A 19,963-nucleotide genomic window follows, 5' to 3' on the forward strand; every position below is an offset into this window, starting at 1 on the left:
GGAAAAATTGTAATACTGCGGCCTGGGCGTTATAACACGCTCAGGGAATTCCTGAGTGCTGATAGACTTCCGTCTATCGGCATTTATACCAATTTTATATTAATATCACCATCTTGAGGAAAAGCTTCTAATGTCGATTTAAAACGCATATATACGGATTAACCTGATGAATTAACATGTTCTAAAATTGTGAAATGAGTTCAGTTTTAAATTCGAGAAATATTGATTTCTTGTATTCGATTATTCGTCGTAGTCGAATACAAAATATATTTAAAGAAACTTAGGTTGGCCTTCAGGCAAAAGGGATCCTATCAAATGATAAACTTGACCTTGTATCTTAAAAGTAAGAATGAAAGGAGCATCTGATAATTGTTGAGCACCAAAGGATCATTTAAAACGCAATACTATAAGAGCTAATATTGTCTAAGAACTGTTTAGATTGTACATGTTCCTCTAAAACTTAAAAGTAGTGATTTCAAAGGTTCCGGCGTATCTTCAAACGAAAGCCGACTCCTTACTCCACTTTAAAGCATTACAAAAAGAACATACTACGTTAATATCGCCTATACAGAAGATGATCTGTAGGTAATCAATTGTGAGGTTATAAGCAAACCCACTTTTATATTTGTCGGACCACACCACCGAATTTGTAGATTGATCTTCTATGTTTACCTCTAAGTCAATAAGACTATGTCGAAATCTGTCTGCAGTAAGACGGGCCTCTCGCTATTCGTCCGTTTCAAGAGACCAATAGTTTCAATTCTTAATCTTTCATTAAACAAACTTATTAATCGTTCTTGTCTCAAATAATGGTAATATTCGCGTCCCTACTCTAGTCATTGCTTATGCTCATGTTCATCTTCGAGAGATCGAATAATATTATGGTGCACCCTATTATTTGTCAAACGGTCTTCATATTGAGTAAAAGTTTCAGATTCTCGAGATAAAATATGACGATCGTGATCAGCTGTGAGACGTAATTCCCTCTCAGTGAGGGTTTCGGTCTCACGGGATAGTACAATATGCCATTTGCGATCAGCTGTGAGACGTTATACCCTCTCAGTGAAGGTTTCGGTCTCACAGGATAGTACATGCCGTTCGCGGTCAGCTGTGAGCCGCAATTCTCGTTGTGAAGCGGTTTCAGGTTCGGCATAACACATGTTGTTTTCGGTCAATAGTAAGCATCTTATCTCTAACGATCCTTGAGAACTCTTATTTCTCATTTTCTTAACTTTGCTCGAATTTCGATATAAAGATTTTTTAGGTGGCACTGATGCGGGTGAATAAAAATTAAGTTAAAGCCTGATTCCCACGACATGTTTGCTTCACAAATCCGACCGCGCCACACCACACCACATGCCATGGGAATCGGCGCGCTTGTCGCTCGCCAGTGCTTGCCATACGCACACATGCCGTGGGAACGCTCAGTTCAAATCGCGACGGATGGCGACAAGCGCTTGTCGTCTGCCAATGCTTGTGAAGCAATACATATAATAAAATTGTGGAAAAGTGATGTCTGTACAATTAAAATATGTAGAAAAAAATTAGCAGGTGTTATTATTATCGAGAAATCGAGAGAAACCATTTTTTTCTCTTAAAAGCTCCCCCCCCTCCCACTTCCCGAACTCCGATTGACCGTAATTTATTTTTCCTTACATTTTTATCATATCCTTTTCTAATGGGTTTCATCCTACTGCGATTTTTTTTTGTTTCAAAAATTATCTACCCTGGTGTATAGGTAAATTTTCCACATAAAATGTCCTTTAAATTATGTCGTATTATATTTTTAACCCCCGACGCAAAAAGACTGGTGTTATGTGTTTGACCGCTATGTATTTCTGTGTGTGTGTGTGTGTGTCTGTCTATGGCACCGTAGCTGGCTAACAGGTAAACCGAATTAGATGCGGTTTTTTTTGTTAGGCAGAATATTTTCCGACGCTGGTTCTTAGATAAAGTGTATCAAAATTGGTTCATCCACTTATTATACCTACATATAAAAAGTGGGAATGAAAAAAATGAAAGTTATAATTTATTTTTAAAGATCGTCGGGAAGTTTATGAAATTATTTATTCCTTTTTCTATACACTTTTCTTCGTCTAAACGGTTTAGTTACGTGCTCTCTCTCTCTTCAGCCTTTAGTTACGTGCGTGAGACAGGAAAGATCTAATTTGGATTTGTTGCTGGATTTGATTAAGCTGATCAGTGGCTACACCATAGATTATTAAAAACATCCGTTTAAGAAAGGAAAGAAATAGAATTTGCTCCTCTCCCCCCCCTGGTTCCTAAAAAATAATATGACATAATTTAAAAGAAATTTTACGTAGAATTAGTTAGGCATTTCTTTATTGATTTTCGATATTATATACTAATCATAATTTTTAATTACATTATGTAGTAACTATTTGGTATAGGTTAGGCATTTCATTTCTTGATTTTCTTTAATAATTTGGTACGTAAGTTTTTTAGCTCAGTTTAGTAAGAAATTTTAATAACAATTCTTTTAATTATTTATGGTAAAGTCCGGTCGCGGAGCAGGAAGAATTTCGTACATTAACCTGTTATTACCTGTCACTGTCACTCCCTTGTAAAAATAATGTGTCTTGCTCGCACAGGTGCAATGACCGCCGTCCTTAGGGATTGTAAACCTTTAACCTGAGAGCGTAAGGTTTGTGTTTGCTTGATTGGTGTCAGGTGTTCAATTATGATTTTGTGAATTCAAAATTTATAAGAATAAACCTCAAACTCTTTATGTCCAATCAAAATCCGCCTAAGTCGAAATCGCGTGTTAGAATAACGTATTTCTGTAATATTGTACCTACATAGTAAATTATTTTTTGAAAAATAAGGTCATAAAGAAGTTTCACTTCTTATGTGTGTACACGCACACTTTTTTTTATATAATATATCGTTGTTATTGAAAAAGTTAAAATGTAACTAACTAATAAGTATTGTAAATGAATAGAGGACATTTATTTAATAAATTAGTAAAAAACATTTTCTCCTCCAAATATTTCATGTAAACTGCACTTCATTCAAAAATGTTTATGACCACTGTCAGTAGGTAAAGAGGTCATTGTACGAAATTCTTTCTGCTTCGCGACCGGACTTTAGTACGTATATTTACTCAATAATTGTATCTTAAGTAGTAATTCAGCATGGGCGTAGCCACGGTGGGGCTGGGTGGGGCGCTTACCCTGGCTTTGATCTGGTAGGTACTAATTGTGAAGGGGAGTGGGCGTGGGCGTGGGATTGGGACTGAACGTGGCATATGGCGTGGGAGTGCGAGTGGGCGCGGGAGTGGGAGCATGAAAATAAAAATGATTTTTTATTGTTGCCCCACCCTGAGCCCATGGTCATTGGTCCCATAGTCACTATTCCACGCGAAAGAAGTCGCGGGGACAGCTAGTAGACAAATATAATCAGGAAGCTTTGAACTCCTAAGCTCAACCATAAAAGATAGACATTTATGATGTCGGGAGATATTTTTTATATAATATGGAGAACATTTCTTTCATACTTGATTTCTGTGTAGCTTTAACCATTAAGATACACGCATTAAGAACGCACACGCGACGAAAGCTTAAAAATGGAGTTGCTGCTCTGCTCACGAATATGAAAAATAATAGTTATTTAGGAAATATATTTCATGTGCAGAATTGACCTCTACAGATTTAATATAAGTAGGTATACATATATTTAGATTCCAATTTCCATGTAACGTTAAATTCGACTATACAATAACTAACAGACAACGCAGGTTACTCTCGTTTCCGTAAGTTGAGGCGGCTACATATTCGGTCCTAATAACATGACTTTTTGTGAACGAAACGACAGCGCGGTTTAATTCGATGGCAACACCATCAGAAAAAAGGAAATATTTTTAACTTTGAAAAAATATTATGATTTAGGGGAGATGGGCCCAAAGGGGGCACCTTACGGGAAAATTAAAAAAAACGAAGTTTGAAAAGAAGTTAATCCATTTATTTTTTTGCCAAAAGTTCCATTAATAAATACTTTTGAATGCTAAGTGGTTAAATTTGTCAAAAGTTAAAGTATATAATAATTATTAACAGATTACTAAAAGCCTACGATTGCCCGCTTTGCCCGATGGGGAGGCCTAAAGCGGGCTTTCGTTTAGGGCAAAACGGGCAGTAGTTGGGTAAAGCGGGCAGGCCTGGATTTAAACAGTAGATTTCAAAATATACAGCCATAAATAATATATACAATAATAAATAGAGTAAAAGACACAAAAATATTTTAAGTTATGTATTTCAAACAGTTATACAATTATTTTTAAATGAATATATGAAACAAAGGAACTTCTTAGGAGCTTTAAACTTTTAGGTACAATATTTCCAGTTATAACCCAAATAATATTTAAAAAAATAACGCCCTGTTTACAGTCTATCATTATTTAGTCTCTAATAAGCGATACAAGTATTTTATATATTTATTTATTTATAAATCCTAAAATAGTGTAATTCTGGAAATTATTCCAAAAATTTTGCAACTTGTATACCGGTAGGTATACAAAAATTCTTGTTTAGACAGCCCGTAAAATAAAGAGTCCATGTGGAATACGTATTCCAAAAGCTCCATTTCTTGTTCCGTAGAAAAGACAGTAGTAAACCTATCAAGCTTTACATTACACGAAACCGATTTAAGATGTCTGCAATGTCTTTCTTGGAATCCCATATTTAGTTGTTACTTTTTTGACAGGTTTTCCTAACTCTTGCACTTCTCGTTTTGCTTGCTGCATAGTTGAGCGTTGCCATGAGGCTTGTGAAGTTTTACGCTTATATTGACGCCGGTTATAAGCGGTCATCTGAAAGGAAAAAGCAAATTAACAAAAGAATGTAACATTTTAGCGGACGGGGCAAAGCGGGCGCGTGCCCGCTTTACCCTGCCCGCTTTGCCTTTTTCGACATTTGAAAGGATCAGACGAAATTCTACCTCAAAATTTTTAGACACGTGGATTTTTATGGAACCAAAATATGGCCAGATAGCCACTTAATAACTAACAAATTTTGGTTAAAGGATTGTAAACACCAAAATAAAAAGAACACATATTACATACCTTGCAATATTTTTCAAAAATCGTCGAAAAACATTTATTTGTTGCAGCTTGTAAATGCGTGCTCGCAAGCGAATCCAACGACTGCCGCGAGGTGGGAGGGGTGCGGGGATCGTGCTCACGAGTCGCGCGCGCGCCATTATTTAAAATTCCGATACTATACTGAGTGCCCGCTTTAGGCTCTATGCCCACTTTAGGCCCCTTTCCCCTACACTATTATTAATACTATTTTAACATTTACACAAAATATAAGACTGTGAGTGTGTAAAAATAAATCCAGCTAGTTTCACATCACACTTATGTTTATAATTAGGTATACGACATGAAAATATATTAATTACCAAGCAATAATCATACAGATAAATACTGAACAAAAGTATTAACAGTCAAAGTATATTATTACTAACAACATGTAAATGATGAAGGAATAATAATTATCAACGAACTAACCTTTTTGTATTAGAGTCCCGCCTCGTGATCGAATTATTAAAACACGAAGATTTTTAAAAATGTAACCAATGAACACAATCAATATTAGATTAACTGTAATGGTGTCAAGTTTGACTTAAAATAATATACATCTACCCTCACTTTTAAAAATGTAGTATATTCACACGAATTATAAGCGCACCTTATAGGGAAGGGAAGATTTATTATGGGTTAAAGAGTTAAATAAATAAATAACATAATTATATTTAAATTATGAATTTTTAACATTGTGTTCAGTAGTGTTAACATGTAAATTGATTTGATTTTTACGAAATCTCATAGATGGCGCTGAATCAAATTTGTCTTTATAGTACTAAGATTCATTAAACAGTTTCTCTGCCCAAATTACGTAAATGACGTAGTTTTTATAGTGTAAAGCTAGATAATAGCATGGCTTACTCAAAAACAACATTTAAACATGAGTCTTTAGATTGTACGCTGTCGTAGTACACGGAATACGTAAGAAAAGTAAAGGTTCACAGCTCCTCCCCCGGAGGTGATAGCATGATAATATGTTTAAAAAAACCTCACTCGACCTGTTAGTAATATTCATGCAAAATTTGAAGTCAATCTATGCAGTACTTTTCGAGATTAGCTCGGACAAACATACAGACAAACAGACAAACAGACAAACAGACAAAAATTCTAAAAACTATATTTTTGGCTTCTATATCGATTATAGATCATGGAATATGTATTCTTTTAAAAAAATATTCAATGTACAGTTTTGACTTTCCTACGATTTTATTATATGTATAGATGGCAAAGTGTTGGTAAAAAAAAGAAAAGGTATTTGAATAAGTAAAATAAATACATTAAATTGGCTTTTGCTATAACTACATTATGATTATATTTATAACTAGCGGTCCGCCCCGGCTTCGCCCGTGGAACATATTTACGTTTTCTCTACATAAGAACCATCCTCGTACTTCAAGGAATATAATAGAAAAGAATTATCGAAATCGGTTCAGCCGTTCACACGTGATGCCGTGACAACGCGAAACGGGTGCAGACCCGCCGCCTTTTTATAGCTCCCGCCGCGAAGCGCGTCGAACGCGGCAACTGATACACAAAAATAATCCTTATGGCATGATTCTGTATTCACGCGCGATGACTTATAGCGTATTTCATGTATAACTTTGGTGTTTCTACACCGATTTACATGATTCTTTTACTATAACCTGCCCAGGAGTATGAAGAATAATTGTGCCAAATTTGGTTAAAATCCGTCGTGTAGTTTCTGTTTCTATAGCGAATATACAGACAGACAGACAGACAGACAGACAGACAGACAGACAGACAAAAATTTTACTGATTGCATTTTTGGCATCAGTAGCGATCCCTTATCACCCCTTCATAGTTTTTTTTTAAATATATTTCATGTACAGAATTGGCCTCTCTACAGATTTATTATAAGTATAGATAGTAATTTAAAACGTCAATAAAAGTATACTTATTTATATAAATAAACTCTTATTTATTAACTTGTGCAATTAATTACGCTTGCATCGAAAACAAACGCTAAAACAAAAAGCTAATATAGTAGTGATTATAACAGTATTTTCTTTGAAAACATTAATCAAAGGAATGTATAATAAAGTTAAATTAGCTGAGAACATTCCAGCGAATATGAAAACAAAATATTCCAATAGAACCTTCTAGAAAGCGTTTCAATGAAATTTGCTTCAATCGAAGCACTATAATGCAGTTGAGCAAAACGACAATAATTTAAATCTATTATATTTTCCATTCTACATTGTTCAACGATTGATTTTAATGTTCTTGATTTGGTTTGAAAGGAGCTAGACGATTTTCATGAATTAACTATAGAATCCGCCCGCGGCTTCGCGCGCGTTTTCAAAGAAAAACCCACATAGTTCCCGTTCCTGTCGGATTTCTGGGATAAAAAAATAGCCTTTGTCTTAGTCTGGATTTTCAGCTACCTACATAAAAAAATTAATTGTATCAGTTCAGTAGTATTGGCGTGTTCATCCATCCATCCATCCATCCTCACAAACTTTCGCATTTATAATATTAGTAGGATTATAATATTATAATAAATATTATAAATTGATAAATAGCACAATTTAAACATTCGTTTGTACAGGATTTTTATGAAATTTTTACTAAAGCATACCTACTATACAAACATTTTAAAGTTTTAAATTTTAATGTTTTTATAATAATTTTCAAAACTGGTGAATCGATTGTGATAGTGTTAATAAACCACAGCTCATTCGATATTTTCATTTCAATTTTACAAGCCAAAAAAAGGCCTATCCAATATACAATTGAAAACTGAGATAAGCATTTTCGATATTATTGGGATTGAACGCTATTTATTGTCGAACCGAGCTTTACAATGCAAACGAAGGGAATAATTCAGTACATTCACTGATTAATTAAGTTTAATTTAACAATAATGTTGTGAATGCAAATGTACGTGGAAACACTTTAATAAAGTAATTGCTTTTAAATATATTTATAAAATTTTGGGCTTATTCTTCGTAATTAAGATACTTAAATCGCAGATACTAGATACTATTACTATACTAGTAATTAAATAAAACTTACATATTCCGTAGATGCAATTAACATGATTTAAAAAATAATTTGGAAAATCCAAAAGTGCACGCCTCATAATTTTTTTTTAATAAATATTTATTAATTATTATTTTTGTTTATTTAATAACAATTAAACCACATCGAATCAGACCCTGAAAAATGAAAGGGTTCTATTCCTGAGCATACTCAAGCGTAAGAGAAAAAAAAGACTCGATTAGTAAAGTATTTCGGTCGCTATCGTGTTAACAAGAAAAAGGATCCGCACATACAGACACACGGACGTCCAAGACAGAACTTTTTTAAACTGTTTTTTAACTAGTTTAAATAACAAAAATGACATCAAAAATATCATGAACGTTAAAAATAGTGTTTTTTCTTAATATGTGTGTGTATGTATTATCTTACAAGTGCAATGTATGATACATAAAGACATTTTAAGTTTGAAAAATCAGATGTTTTGCGCGAAGTGACAGTAGTACCCACCTCAACGCTTCGCTTATGAGGCGTGCAATATGTAAATAAAACATAGAAATACGGATCAGCTTTTATTATCTATATTTATAGTTAGCATAAAAAGCTACCAAATCCACCGTCCACCATAAGATTGACGTCAAATAGTTTCATATCAAAGCTTCTTTGTGTTTCGTACGTAGAAGCGTAGGCCTCTATTAGGGCATGCACCCGGGTTTACCCGGTTCCGAAAAACCCGGGTAAACCCGGGTTTTTTGATGATCTTGAGAACCGGGTCTGAATAGTATGAAACCCGGTTCTCCCGGTTCCGACCAAAATATTAAAATATGAAGTATTATTTATATTTTGCTGCATTATTTTAACAAATTTATTGTATCTGGCAACGTCAGACTCACGTGCATCGCGAATTTTCGTGCCACGCCTCAAGCGTGGCTCTGATTGGTTGTCTAACCTTAGATGCTATAAGTTTCCTACGGTTGTATTACCAAAAAAAAAATAAGGCTTCGAAAATGACAAAAATTAGGCTACAGAAATATTTTTATTAGATTTGTCGTGAATTTGAAAAGCTGTTGATTTTACTGTTTCATATATATGTGTTTTTTTTTTGGTATCAAGCTGAAATTTATATCGAATACTCAAGTCTTCGGTCCCTTTTATGTGAAAAAGTCAAACTAAAAAATGTGTGCGTGTACTAGAGTACACACGTAAGAAGTGAAACTTCTTTATGTCCTTATTTTTCAAAAAATAATTTACTATATACAATATTAAAGAAATACGTTAGTCACACGCTCGTCGCTACCTACTTAAATATTTACACCGGCCGCTGCTGCAACTCGCTCGCTTCGCTCGCTCGGCTCGTGCGGTAGTTCAAAAGTTAACCTAAGATGCTCGTCGCTTCGCTCCTCGCTACCTATTTACATATTTACACCGGCTGCTGCTGCAACTCGCTCGCTTCGCTTGCTCGGCTCGTGCGGTAGTTCAAAAGTTAACCTAAGATGCTCGTCGCTTCGCTCCTCGCTACCTATTTGAATATTTACGCCGGCCACTGCCGCGACTCGCTCGCTTCGCTCGCTTGGCTCGTGCGGTAGTTCAAAAGTTAACCTAAGATGCTCGTCGCTTCGCTCCTCGCTACCTATTTAAATATTTACACCGGCCGCTGCTGCAACTCGCTCGCTTCGCTCGCTCGGCTCGTGCGGTAGTTCAAAAGTTAACCTAAGATGCTCGTCGCTTCGCTCCTCGCTACCTATTTACATATTTACACCGGCTGCTGCTGCAACTCGCTCGCTTCGCTTGCTCGGCTCGTGCGGTAGTTCAAAAGTTAACCTAAGATGCTCGTCGCTTCGCTCCTCGCTACCTATTTGAATATTTACGCCGGCCACTGCCGCGACTCGCTCGCTTCGCTCGCTTGGCTCGTGCGGTAGTTCAAAAGTTAACCTAAGATGCTCGTCGCTTCGCTCCTCGCTACCTATTTAAATATTTACACCGGCCGCTGCTGCAACTCGCTCGCTTCGCTCGCTCGGCTCGTGCGGTAGTTCAAAAGTTAACCTAAGATGCTCGTCGCTTCGCTCCTCGCTACCTATTTGAATATTTACGCCGGCCACTGCCGTTTTCAGCAAGGATTTCGAATTAGGCAGATTTTGATTGGACAGAGAGTTTGAGGTTTATTCTTATAAATTTTGAATTCATAAAATTATAATTGAACACCTGACACCAATCAAGCAAACACGTGTTTACGTGAGTCATAGATTTATTATCGTATACTCCTAAAATGTTTAGTGTACTTACATTGTCGGCACGTTCTTAGTCGGTAACTTATTTTTGTTCGAACAATAGAGGTAATAAATTCCTAATGATCAAGTTGTAAAGGTTGTAAAATAAAAAATATTCTATATTAAAACGTATATATTATAATATGTGCGTCATTAATTTCTGACTGTTTCGAAATTTGGTGCAAAATAAAATAGTGTGTAAATAAAAATTGTAAAAAATCAATAAAATAAAACAATTGAGTAAAGATCTATAGGCATATTATGTATGTATTTATACAAGATATGTATATTATATATTTATACAGGGAACTTCTCAACGTGTTATCTATGAAATTATACTTTTACTCAATTGTTTAATTTTATTTACACACTGTTTTATTTTGCACCAAATCTCGAAACAGTCAGAAATTAATGACGCACATAGTACATAATATATACATATTAAGACAGAGGTTAAGCTTAAATAACTTGAAAAATAAATAACATGATCACGCCCACGTGTTGGTGTTTTAAAAAATTCAATCAAAAACTGAGGTTAACTTTAAATACAATTTTAGAAAAATAAATACCACAATCAACATTCAAGTATTAGAAAAAAATTGATACCATAATTCCACCCACGTGTTAGTGTATTGAAAAATACAATCAAAAAGTGAGGTTAATCATAAATAACTTAGAAAAATAAATACCATTATTACACCTAAGTATTAGAAAAATAGATATAATTACTTATTTACTTTTTTTAGAAATTCACTGGAATTAGAATTAAAACAAACCCTTTGATTTTGCTGATCACTTTAATATAACATGTATATAGTCACGAGTACGGCGTAACGCAAAAATGTCACGCGCGCGGCGTAACGCAAAAAATGTAACGCGCGCGGCGTAACGCAAAAAATGTCTCACAAAATTTTTGTCCACCCCCGATAAAGAAGTTTCACTTCAAAAACACAAGCCAACGCATCAAAAGATACAGCCGTAAATGCTGAAAATTTCGCAAATTTCGACATCCGCATGGGACTCAAAACCTACAGCTGGGTACTTTTACGTTCGTAAAAGTAACGTCTTATAACACAGATAAAGGAAAAATTGCTAGAAACATAAATTTTAAAGTTACAACATTATAAAAAATAGGTTTGTTTGGAGCCCTCGGAGCACGAGTCCGACTCGCACTTGGCCGGTTTTTTGCTTTACAGTTTGCAGTTAATGAATTAGGTTTAAGTTTATTTTATGTGCTATTGTGATAACAAGGTACTTTACAAGACTGATAAATAAAGAGAAGTATTGAAATTTTGTTTCTTTATTAATTTAATCAAATAAGACACAAGCCGCGTAAAATAAAAGGCCCATCAGGTACTTTTACAGTTACTTTTGTTTAATTTCATTTTTTTTTCCGAAGTATTATAAAAGAACCGGGTAACCCGGTTCTACCCGGTTCTGAGCTCGATTTGGAACCGGGTTTCAGAAACTTGGAACCGGACTCGGTTCTGCATGCCCTAGCCTCTATAGGCGGTGATATATATATATGAGGCACTTTCCATCAGTCCTTCTACCACATTGGCCTAGGTAATAATATTACTAGCTGTATTCTGCGGATTTACCCACATCTTATTCTCATTTGTCTACAGCATAGCATTCTCAATAAATCGACTGAAATAATTTTTCCAATCGGATAAGTAGTTCCAGAGATTAGCGCATTCAAATTCAAATTCAAATTCAAATTCAAATATTTTTATTCATGAATATGGGTACAATTCAGATCTTATACAAACATAAGTCCCGCCATATCCTGCCTGTTAGGCATATGAAATTACAAATACATAATATTACAGCTAAACAAATAATAATTTTATCTTTAAAGTCCAAAATTATTTTAAATTTAAGTCAAATACATTAATAAAATAAATATACACTAATAAGTCAATAGTTATGTAACAATTATAAGCAAATCATTATTACACATCAGCAAGTGATTTATCATTAATTAATATAGTCCTTAATACAGTAATAACATTTTTTTATTAAAAGGTCTTTTAATTTACATTTGAATTTAATTATACTTTCTATATCTATTATTGCCTTAGGTAGTCAAGCAAACAAACAAAGCTTTATAATATTAATATCGAATCTAAAATATTTAACACTGTTTCCAGATTGTTCGAAGAGAACGAAGACCTGCTGCACCTCTTCGAAAAATTCCGAGAGCTTCGTACGAAGGAAGCGATCGTGAGTTCTGCAGAACTGGCTGAACATGCGACCCAGGTGATGCATACTCTGGATGAAGGGATAAAGGGCCTGGGTGATATGGACTCGTTCTTCGCGTATGTGAGACACGTGGGTAGTACGCACCGACAGGTCCCTGGGTTTAAAGCTGAGAATTTTATGGTAAGAGGTTATTTTGTCAAATGTAAAGCGTTGTCTTATAATTTGGCTTTTTGTTTCATCAGTATTTTTGATGAAAATGAGAAATATGATTCAAAAAAATATCCCATTTACACATACGTGTTAAAACGATTTTGTATAAATTTTTGGTTAAATATAATTAATATTACATTAACAACAAAGGCAAAAATCATCTAGTACCATTGCTGAAATATTAACCGAACGATTGCGTTCACATGCGTACTAACACTTAGCACAAATAATTTCATAATAAGTGCGCCGATTAATAAAGAGCCTAGGCCATTAACAAAACAGCTGATTTAAATAGTGGGCTGTGACATAGACAGATGGAACTTTTAGAAATAAGAGGGTAAAATAAGATAGTGGAAAGTGAATCTATTGCGTGAAATGTAGAGCTACTGATAAAAATTCTAGTTTTTTTAACAATACAAACGGATTGATTATAAATAGTGATATTACATATAAATATTTTTTAATACCTAATCGTTATAATGTATACTAAAATTATAGCAGAAGTTTTATTAGTCCGTAGTATATCGGATTCATCAAAATTTTGACTTTAAATTGAAACCAAGAGTCGAATTATAATGATTACCTTATAAATTTCAGTTATCTTTATTCATTTATTCATTTTATTCTTGGGGCTTTTTAGTTTAAAATGGCAATTTTTATAGCAAGATAAAATAATTTAATCTTTTGTTTTGCTAAATTATTCAAAATTTTGTACACAATTTACCGAAATATCTTTCGTAAATGTATGCCCGTGAGGGTAAATTGGTAGATAGCTTTAAATACTAAACAAATAGACAAGTTTTATTCTATAGAAAAATAGAATGACGACAAACAACTTAATACTATTTTAAAAGCAAAAGTTTGTGAGTAATAATCGTGTTAAGATGAATAGGTGTTTGTTACCTAAATTATCACGCAAAAACGGGTCATCGGTTCCTAGATGAAATTAATCATTTTGATAAATTATTATAGTCTGAACACGAAACCACGGGCTTAAGCTAGCTTATACATCTATCTTCTATACAAATAAAAATAAAATTGAAGCCTTTTTTGTGTGTATGGTTGGTTGTACGCGCTTATCTCAGTAATTACGGGGCCGATTTGAAAGATTCATTCATTGTTAGTAGCACATTTTCAAGGAAGGCATATTATATCATCACGATTCACGCTGCGCTAAGACCAATAAGAGCGGAGCAATGCAGGAAACCACGGGACACAGCTAATTATAAATAAAATTTATGCACATATTTTCCTAGTTGATACCTCTGTTTTTATCTAATACTCTTTCTTTTTTCTGATAACAAACTTCTGAGACATCCATTCAAGCATCTAGAACCCAATAGAAGTCCTTAAGAAGACTTATAACAACAGTGTAAAATGAAACCGAGCGAAATGTAGCGGAAAAGAACGATTTTAATTAACTCGCCAAAGGCTCGAGTTTTCGCCTTATTTGACAAAAATTAAAAAGTCCGCTACTTTCATGGAGTATAAAATAAATGGTTCGGTTAATATTTCAGCCATTTTAAAAGCACTGGATACTTTCCTTTGTTGTGAATGCGATATTAATTATATTTGAAAAGTTATTATGTAAAGTCGTTCAATGCTAATTAATTAATTACAAAATTCAACTGATTGACAAAATACAGGTTTTTCACTGTATGAAAATGGAAGTATTTATGGGCCGTTCTTTTATTTATATTATTACCTATGTGGTGTAACTAACATGGCTTTGGTTTATATATAAGTAGCTTTCCACCCGCGGCTTCGCCCGCTTTACTACTAAAACCCAATATATTATGTACAACAAAAAACTAAAACCTTCCTCTTGAATGACTCTATCTATTTAAAAGAACGCATCAAAATCCGTTGCGTAATTTGAAAGATTTAAGCATACAAAGGGACGGGACAGAGAAAGCGACTTTGTTTTAAAGATAAAGTCTACCTAGTGATAAAGATACTTAGATAATTAATTTATGGCTATAAAAATATTTATTGGAAATTAAAACAATAGAACAACGAAACATAGAATATCGAAATTTACATAACCCTTATTAATTATAAAACATTTAAACTTGAAAGAGTTTCAAATACTCAGTTTTCTTAATTAACCATCGTGTAATCCCCAATTAACGTAATTATAATTCCCTCAAAAATATCGGGTTTTGTTCAGCATTTGGTATTTTAGAAAATTATTTCGAGTTGAAATTTAAAGCACAAATTACAAGTTAAATTAGGTATAGTTGTATAATAACTACTAAAAGTTTCTTCTAATATTACTTAGCAGAAAGTATACGACAATTAATAAATAGCGAAACTGATTTTGATGAATCGCAGCAGTAGACGTGAAAATAATATTAAAAGGATTGAAATAAAGCATAATTTATTTTATATTATTATATCAAAGGTTGCTGGCTGCTGCATGATTAAACGTTAAGCGCAACCTTGCATGTGAACGAAGCCGCGAGCGGAAAGTTAGTTTACTTTTGCTTACTGAAGCAGAAACTGATGCTGCAGCATAACTTTTTTAATAGTTTTTCAAAGTAACTACCAAGTTTTTAATAATATTATAATATTACATAGAGAGACATAAATTTCAAATCAAACTCAGTTCTTGCTTCTATATTTATTATACAGCCGTCCGCCCCGGCTTTACTCATGGTACAAATAATATAGCCTATACCTATAGTATTCTGGAATCAAACCAAAATAAATACAGGAAGTGGAACAAAAGCAATTTTAATTTTAATATATTATTTACAGAAAATAGAACAGCCATTCCTCGAAGCAGCAAAAACAACGCTCGGCGATAGATATACACCAAACATCGAAAATATCTACAAACTGACCATCCGATTTATCCTGGAAAATCTGGTGAAGGGTTACGAAGACGCGGCCCCTGTGAACACAAGTGAAACTTGATTTGGTCGGATTATAGCGCTTTAAATGTATAAGATATATAGTTTAGATCTTTCACTCCTTTGCTAAATGGATGAACATTTTGTCAAATAAAATATGTATGTTTAATAAGTACCATTTGCAAGCAAATTGTTTAAATTATTAATTATTAGACATTAATTCAAGTTATAACCAGTTATTATATGGCAACTCTATCGGTAGATGTTTAAAAACATAGATTTATTACATACACATGATAAAATACATTATTTTTGTATTAAAAAAAATGAGTGAAGATTGATCTTATATTTTAATAATATGACAATATGAGAATAAAGGTTTAGAATAAAATATAAGCCAAATAATAGTTTGACATAAGAATCTGCCATACGACCACAGCATACGACCAATAAAAGCGTTAGTTAAAATGATTACTACCCTTTGACCAAATACCACCACTTATTAAAATTGTTCTAGTTTTCTATAAGTATTTAAATGAAAAGATATTCTGTAATGTTATTATTTCTTTGTTAAATAAAAGTATTTCTAATATTAATATTTATTGTACCAATGTTGTTTCATTCTCTACACAAAACCATTAAAAGGACAAGGACACTACTAGTTACATACTTATTTTTTTTTATAAAATTGTCGTCATTGCGCCTTATCAAATTCACTGTACAAAATGCACTACACGTTCAAAAATTATTTTTATTACTTAACTTAAAAATTACTCGGCCGAATTTTAAACACTCTACAGTCTACGGTCTTCCTAATAAAAACTACATGTCTACAATCTACATAGTAACGTGAGTCAATACTGACTTAAGTACTTCTCAGTAGAAGTACTTAAATAAAATTACACCTTTTAAGACATTCTATCATCAAAAGAAATATTGATATTAAATTTTAATAGAGTAAAAGTATTCCATATTTCATCATGCTTAGCGTGGGCATTGAAGCAATTTCGACGAAGTTACAGTTTCTGTTTTCATCTATTTCTTAGAATTCTATAAAGCCCTGCCTACGTACTTAATAGCAATCTAGTACTTTACACTATAAATAACTAATTTCTCAATAGCAATTTGCATTAAAATATCGAGTTTGAAAGAAAACTAATGGACGATAATTTTAGGTACATTTTCTTTACATTAGACATTTTTTTTGTAACAGACAAGCAGTTCAATAAATTTATTACCCATATTTTGTTTTAATGTAATGTTTCAAGATTTATAATAAAGGTTCATCATAGGTTTGGGCCATAATCTACCACGGCCCAAGGCGGTTTGGACGATAACATATTACATACTAGCTTTCCACCCGCAGCTTCGCCCGCGCAGTCAAAAAAAACCCGCATAGTTTCCGTTCCCGTGGGATTTCCGGGATAAAACCTATCCTATTTCCCGGGATAAAAAGTAGCCTATGTCCTTTCTCGGGTATCAAAATATCTGTATACCAAATTTCATGCAAATTGGTTCAGTAGTTAAGGCGTGATTGAGTAACAGACAGACAGACAGAGTTACATTCGCATTTATAATATTAGTATGGATATCGTCGATTCTACATTTTCGGTTTCCTCATAAAGTTTATTACAATTTACAATGTTCTATTATATTAGATATGTATACGAGAAGTTTTATACTCCCTTGGGACAGTGGTAAATCGTGAGTTTAGTACCTAGAGGTCCTGGGTTCGATTATTATCGTGGAGACGAAGAAAAAATGCCAGGTAATTACATGACACAGAAGGCTGATCACCTACAGAATATTACTTGAGTCCCAAAAGAAAATCGATCAGTGAAACAGATGTATGTAGAATGCATAACCCATACCCCACTAGGGAACTCGAGACTTTTAAGTCCTTGGGTATAGTTGAGATACATTTCACAGTACCTAGTTAATCTATAAACAAAACAAACAGCACCTACTTGTCCCTAAAAGAAAATCGATCAGTGAAACAGATGTATGCATAATGCATCTGCCCCTTACCCCACTTGGGGACACGGGACTTCACTTTTTTTTAAATCTATAAACAAACCGTCCTTCCAGTTTCATTTAATCATGCAGTGACGAATAGCGTGCAAATTATCGAGCGAGTCTAAAAATAGCCCTCTCCCGGGGACATGGTAATTAAATCCTTCAATGATACGTAAAGGTAGGTGTTGCAATATATTACTGGAGTAATGTGAATCTCGCAGGGTTAGGAGTTACGAATGATGTGGTAATAGGTTCCACTTGGTTGAAGAAATGAAAATTCACACTTTAATTCATCCACCAATTTAAATGCCCGAAGGCAATAATATAATATCATGTACGACACAGGTGAAACCGCGGGACACAGCAAGTTATTTATATAATTGCTCTGTTATTACGTTTGTAACTTCTAAGCCGATAAGGGTGTATTTTTATAATATAGAGATAGGTGTGTTGTGAAGCTTATTTTTTGTTGTTAAAAACAAAATTCGAAGGGCGTGAAATGAAGGGGTGGAAATTTATTTGAAGACGTGGCGTGATAACAGGAAGAACACGCGATCGAATCCGTGGGGGAAGCTAGTTTTTTAATACAATAGAAGGTTTTTAATTTAAAAAAGTATTGTCTTCTTTCATGTAAATTCTTTTATCATTTAGATACATACTCTCTACATTTGTTTAAAAAACTAATAAATTGCAAGATTAGATATTTAGGTAGTGTGTGGTTTTAGAAAGATCAATATTCAGAAGCAACAAGTAATTTCTTAAACGAGATATCAAAAATAAACCTAATTTAATTAAAATTTCGCGAGCAATATCTTGCGTAAATATTTTAATCCGAAGAGCCTTTGCATGAATGTCGGAGAGATGTCGTTGCGTGAGATACAGATATTTTTTTATATATTCTAAATACAGTTTAAGTTTTGAAATATCATTATTATATTAACTTCGATAAAAAAGAAATAAGCAATAAAGATGTCTTTGTATTTTTTTTTTGTTCTCAGTTCGTAATAAAAAGGTACAAGAAGTTTCAAAATCTTTTGAACAGTTTTTTAAACAAAGAAACATGAATTAATGTTTTTGCATTGCTTGTATTCTGTAATTAAATAAGCATATATAGTACATAATGATATAGATACAGCTTAATTAAATAACTAATCATCATCACTACATAGTATAAAACAAAGTTAAACCTTTAAAACTACGCAACAGATTTTGATGCGTTTGTTTTTTAATAGATAGAGTGATTCAAGAGGAAGGTTTTAGTATATAATTTATTAGGTTTAAGACAAAGCGGGCGAAGCCGCGGGCGGTAAGCTAGTAATTATTATACCTTGGCTAATGTTCAAATGTCGTCGGCCGTAAATTATAAAGAAGAAAATAACCATATTTATATTTGTTTAACAACACATCGTCAACGGCAGACACAATACAGTAGATACATAAACAAATCCAAACACAGACTGTTGTCTGTGCACAATATTCCATAAACATACTCGTACATTTCACTTCCAGGTTTCTGAGTTACGACTCGCATGCAAAGCCACTAAATTGCTAAATGCGTGGAGGGATTAAACTTTGAGCTGCGGAAATATTGTCTTTAAAATTACCTCGTGAACGTCGGAATGTAAAGTAAAAACTGTTCAGTATAAATGGATATTATAGTATCTTTAGGTTTTTATATAGATTTGAAACGTATTATGTAGGTACGTACCTATAGGTTCTCATAATCCGTTAATGTTATAAAGTTGAGCAGAGATATTTTGAACACGATAATCTCAAAAATTACTATTCCTCAGTGAAAAATTCAATAGTTTCTATGGAGTGTCTCAAACTTATAGTTATTGATAAAATTTATTAAAAAAGAAAGAAATCATTTTTTTTTCGTACATTTCACTTTGCTTTTCCGGATTTATTGTGTTGCGATTTTACAATGTGTCCCTTTCAGTCACCATATTTTTATGTTACTGTTACGTTGTTATTATTTGGATAAAGACTTTATTCAATTTATCCTTTTTTTTTTGTTTAATTTTTAGTTATTAAGAAATATGAAATACAACTTTTTCAAAACTAACACAAGAATACTAAAAAATATAATTTATGTAGGTACAAAATACCCAAAAAGATCTCCTTAAATTTCGTCCAAAATATTCGATTAACAATAGTTCCCTAAAAGGATAACCCAGGCGGTGTCAAATCTATTATTTATTGATGTCAGGATCAGTAGGTTTTGTAGTCGCCATCTTAGAATCCGATACGCATAACACGAGAAGGGCTGATGTTCACATTATTCAAAGGATTTCGTGTATTTTGAC

The 19,963-nt window shown here is 33.4% G+C and overlaps 1 protein-coding gene across 1 annotated transcript in view; it reads left to right on the top strand.

Moving 5' to 3' along the window:
- LOC149486904 (neuroglobin-like) overlaps positions 1-16,130 on the top strand; it is a 30,638-nt gene extending 14,508 nt beyond the window's left edge. The window contains exons 2-3 of the mRNA XM_089697064.1: positions 12,522-12,753; positions 15,544-16,130. Of these exons, the coding sequence (XP_089553190.1) occupies positions 12,522-12,753; positions 15,544-15,702 (391 nt within the window). The 3' untranslated portion in view covers positions 15,703-16,130. The remainder of the gene's footprint in view (positions 1-12,521; positions 12,754-15,543) is intronic.
- Positions 16,131-19,963: the final 3,833 nt, after the last annotated feature.

Source organism: Colias philodice, chromosome 7 (genome assembly GCF_061535455.1).
Source record: "Colias philodice isolate Cphi_HAF_F1 chromosome 7, ilColPhil1 Martin Lab GWU primary, whole genome shotgun sequence".
In the NCBI taxonomy this organism is placed as follows: Eukaryota; Metazoa; Arthropoda; class Insecta; order Lepidoptera; family Pieridae; genus Colias; species Colias philodice.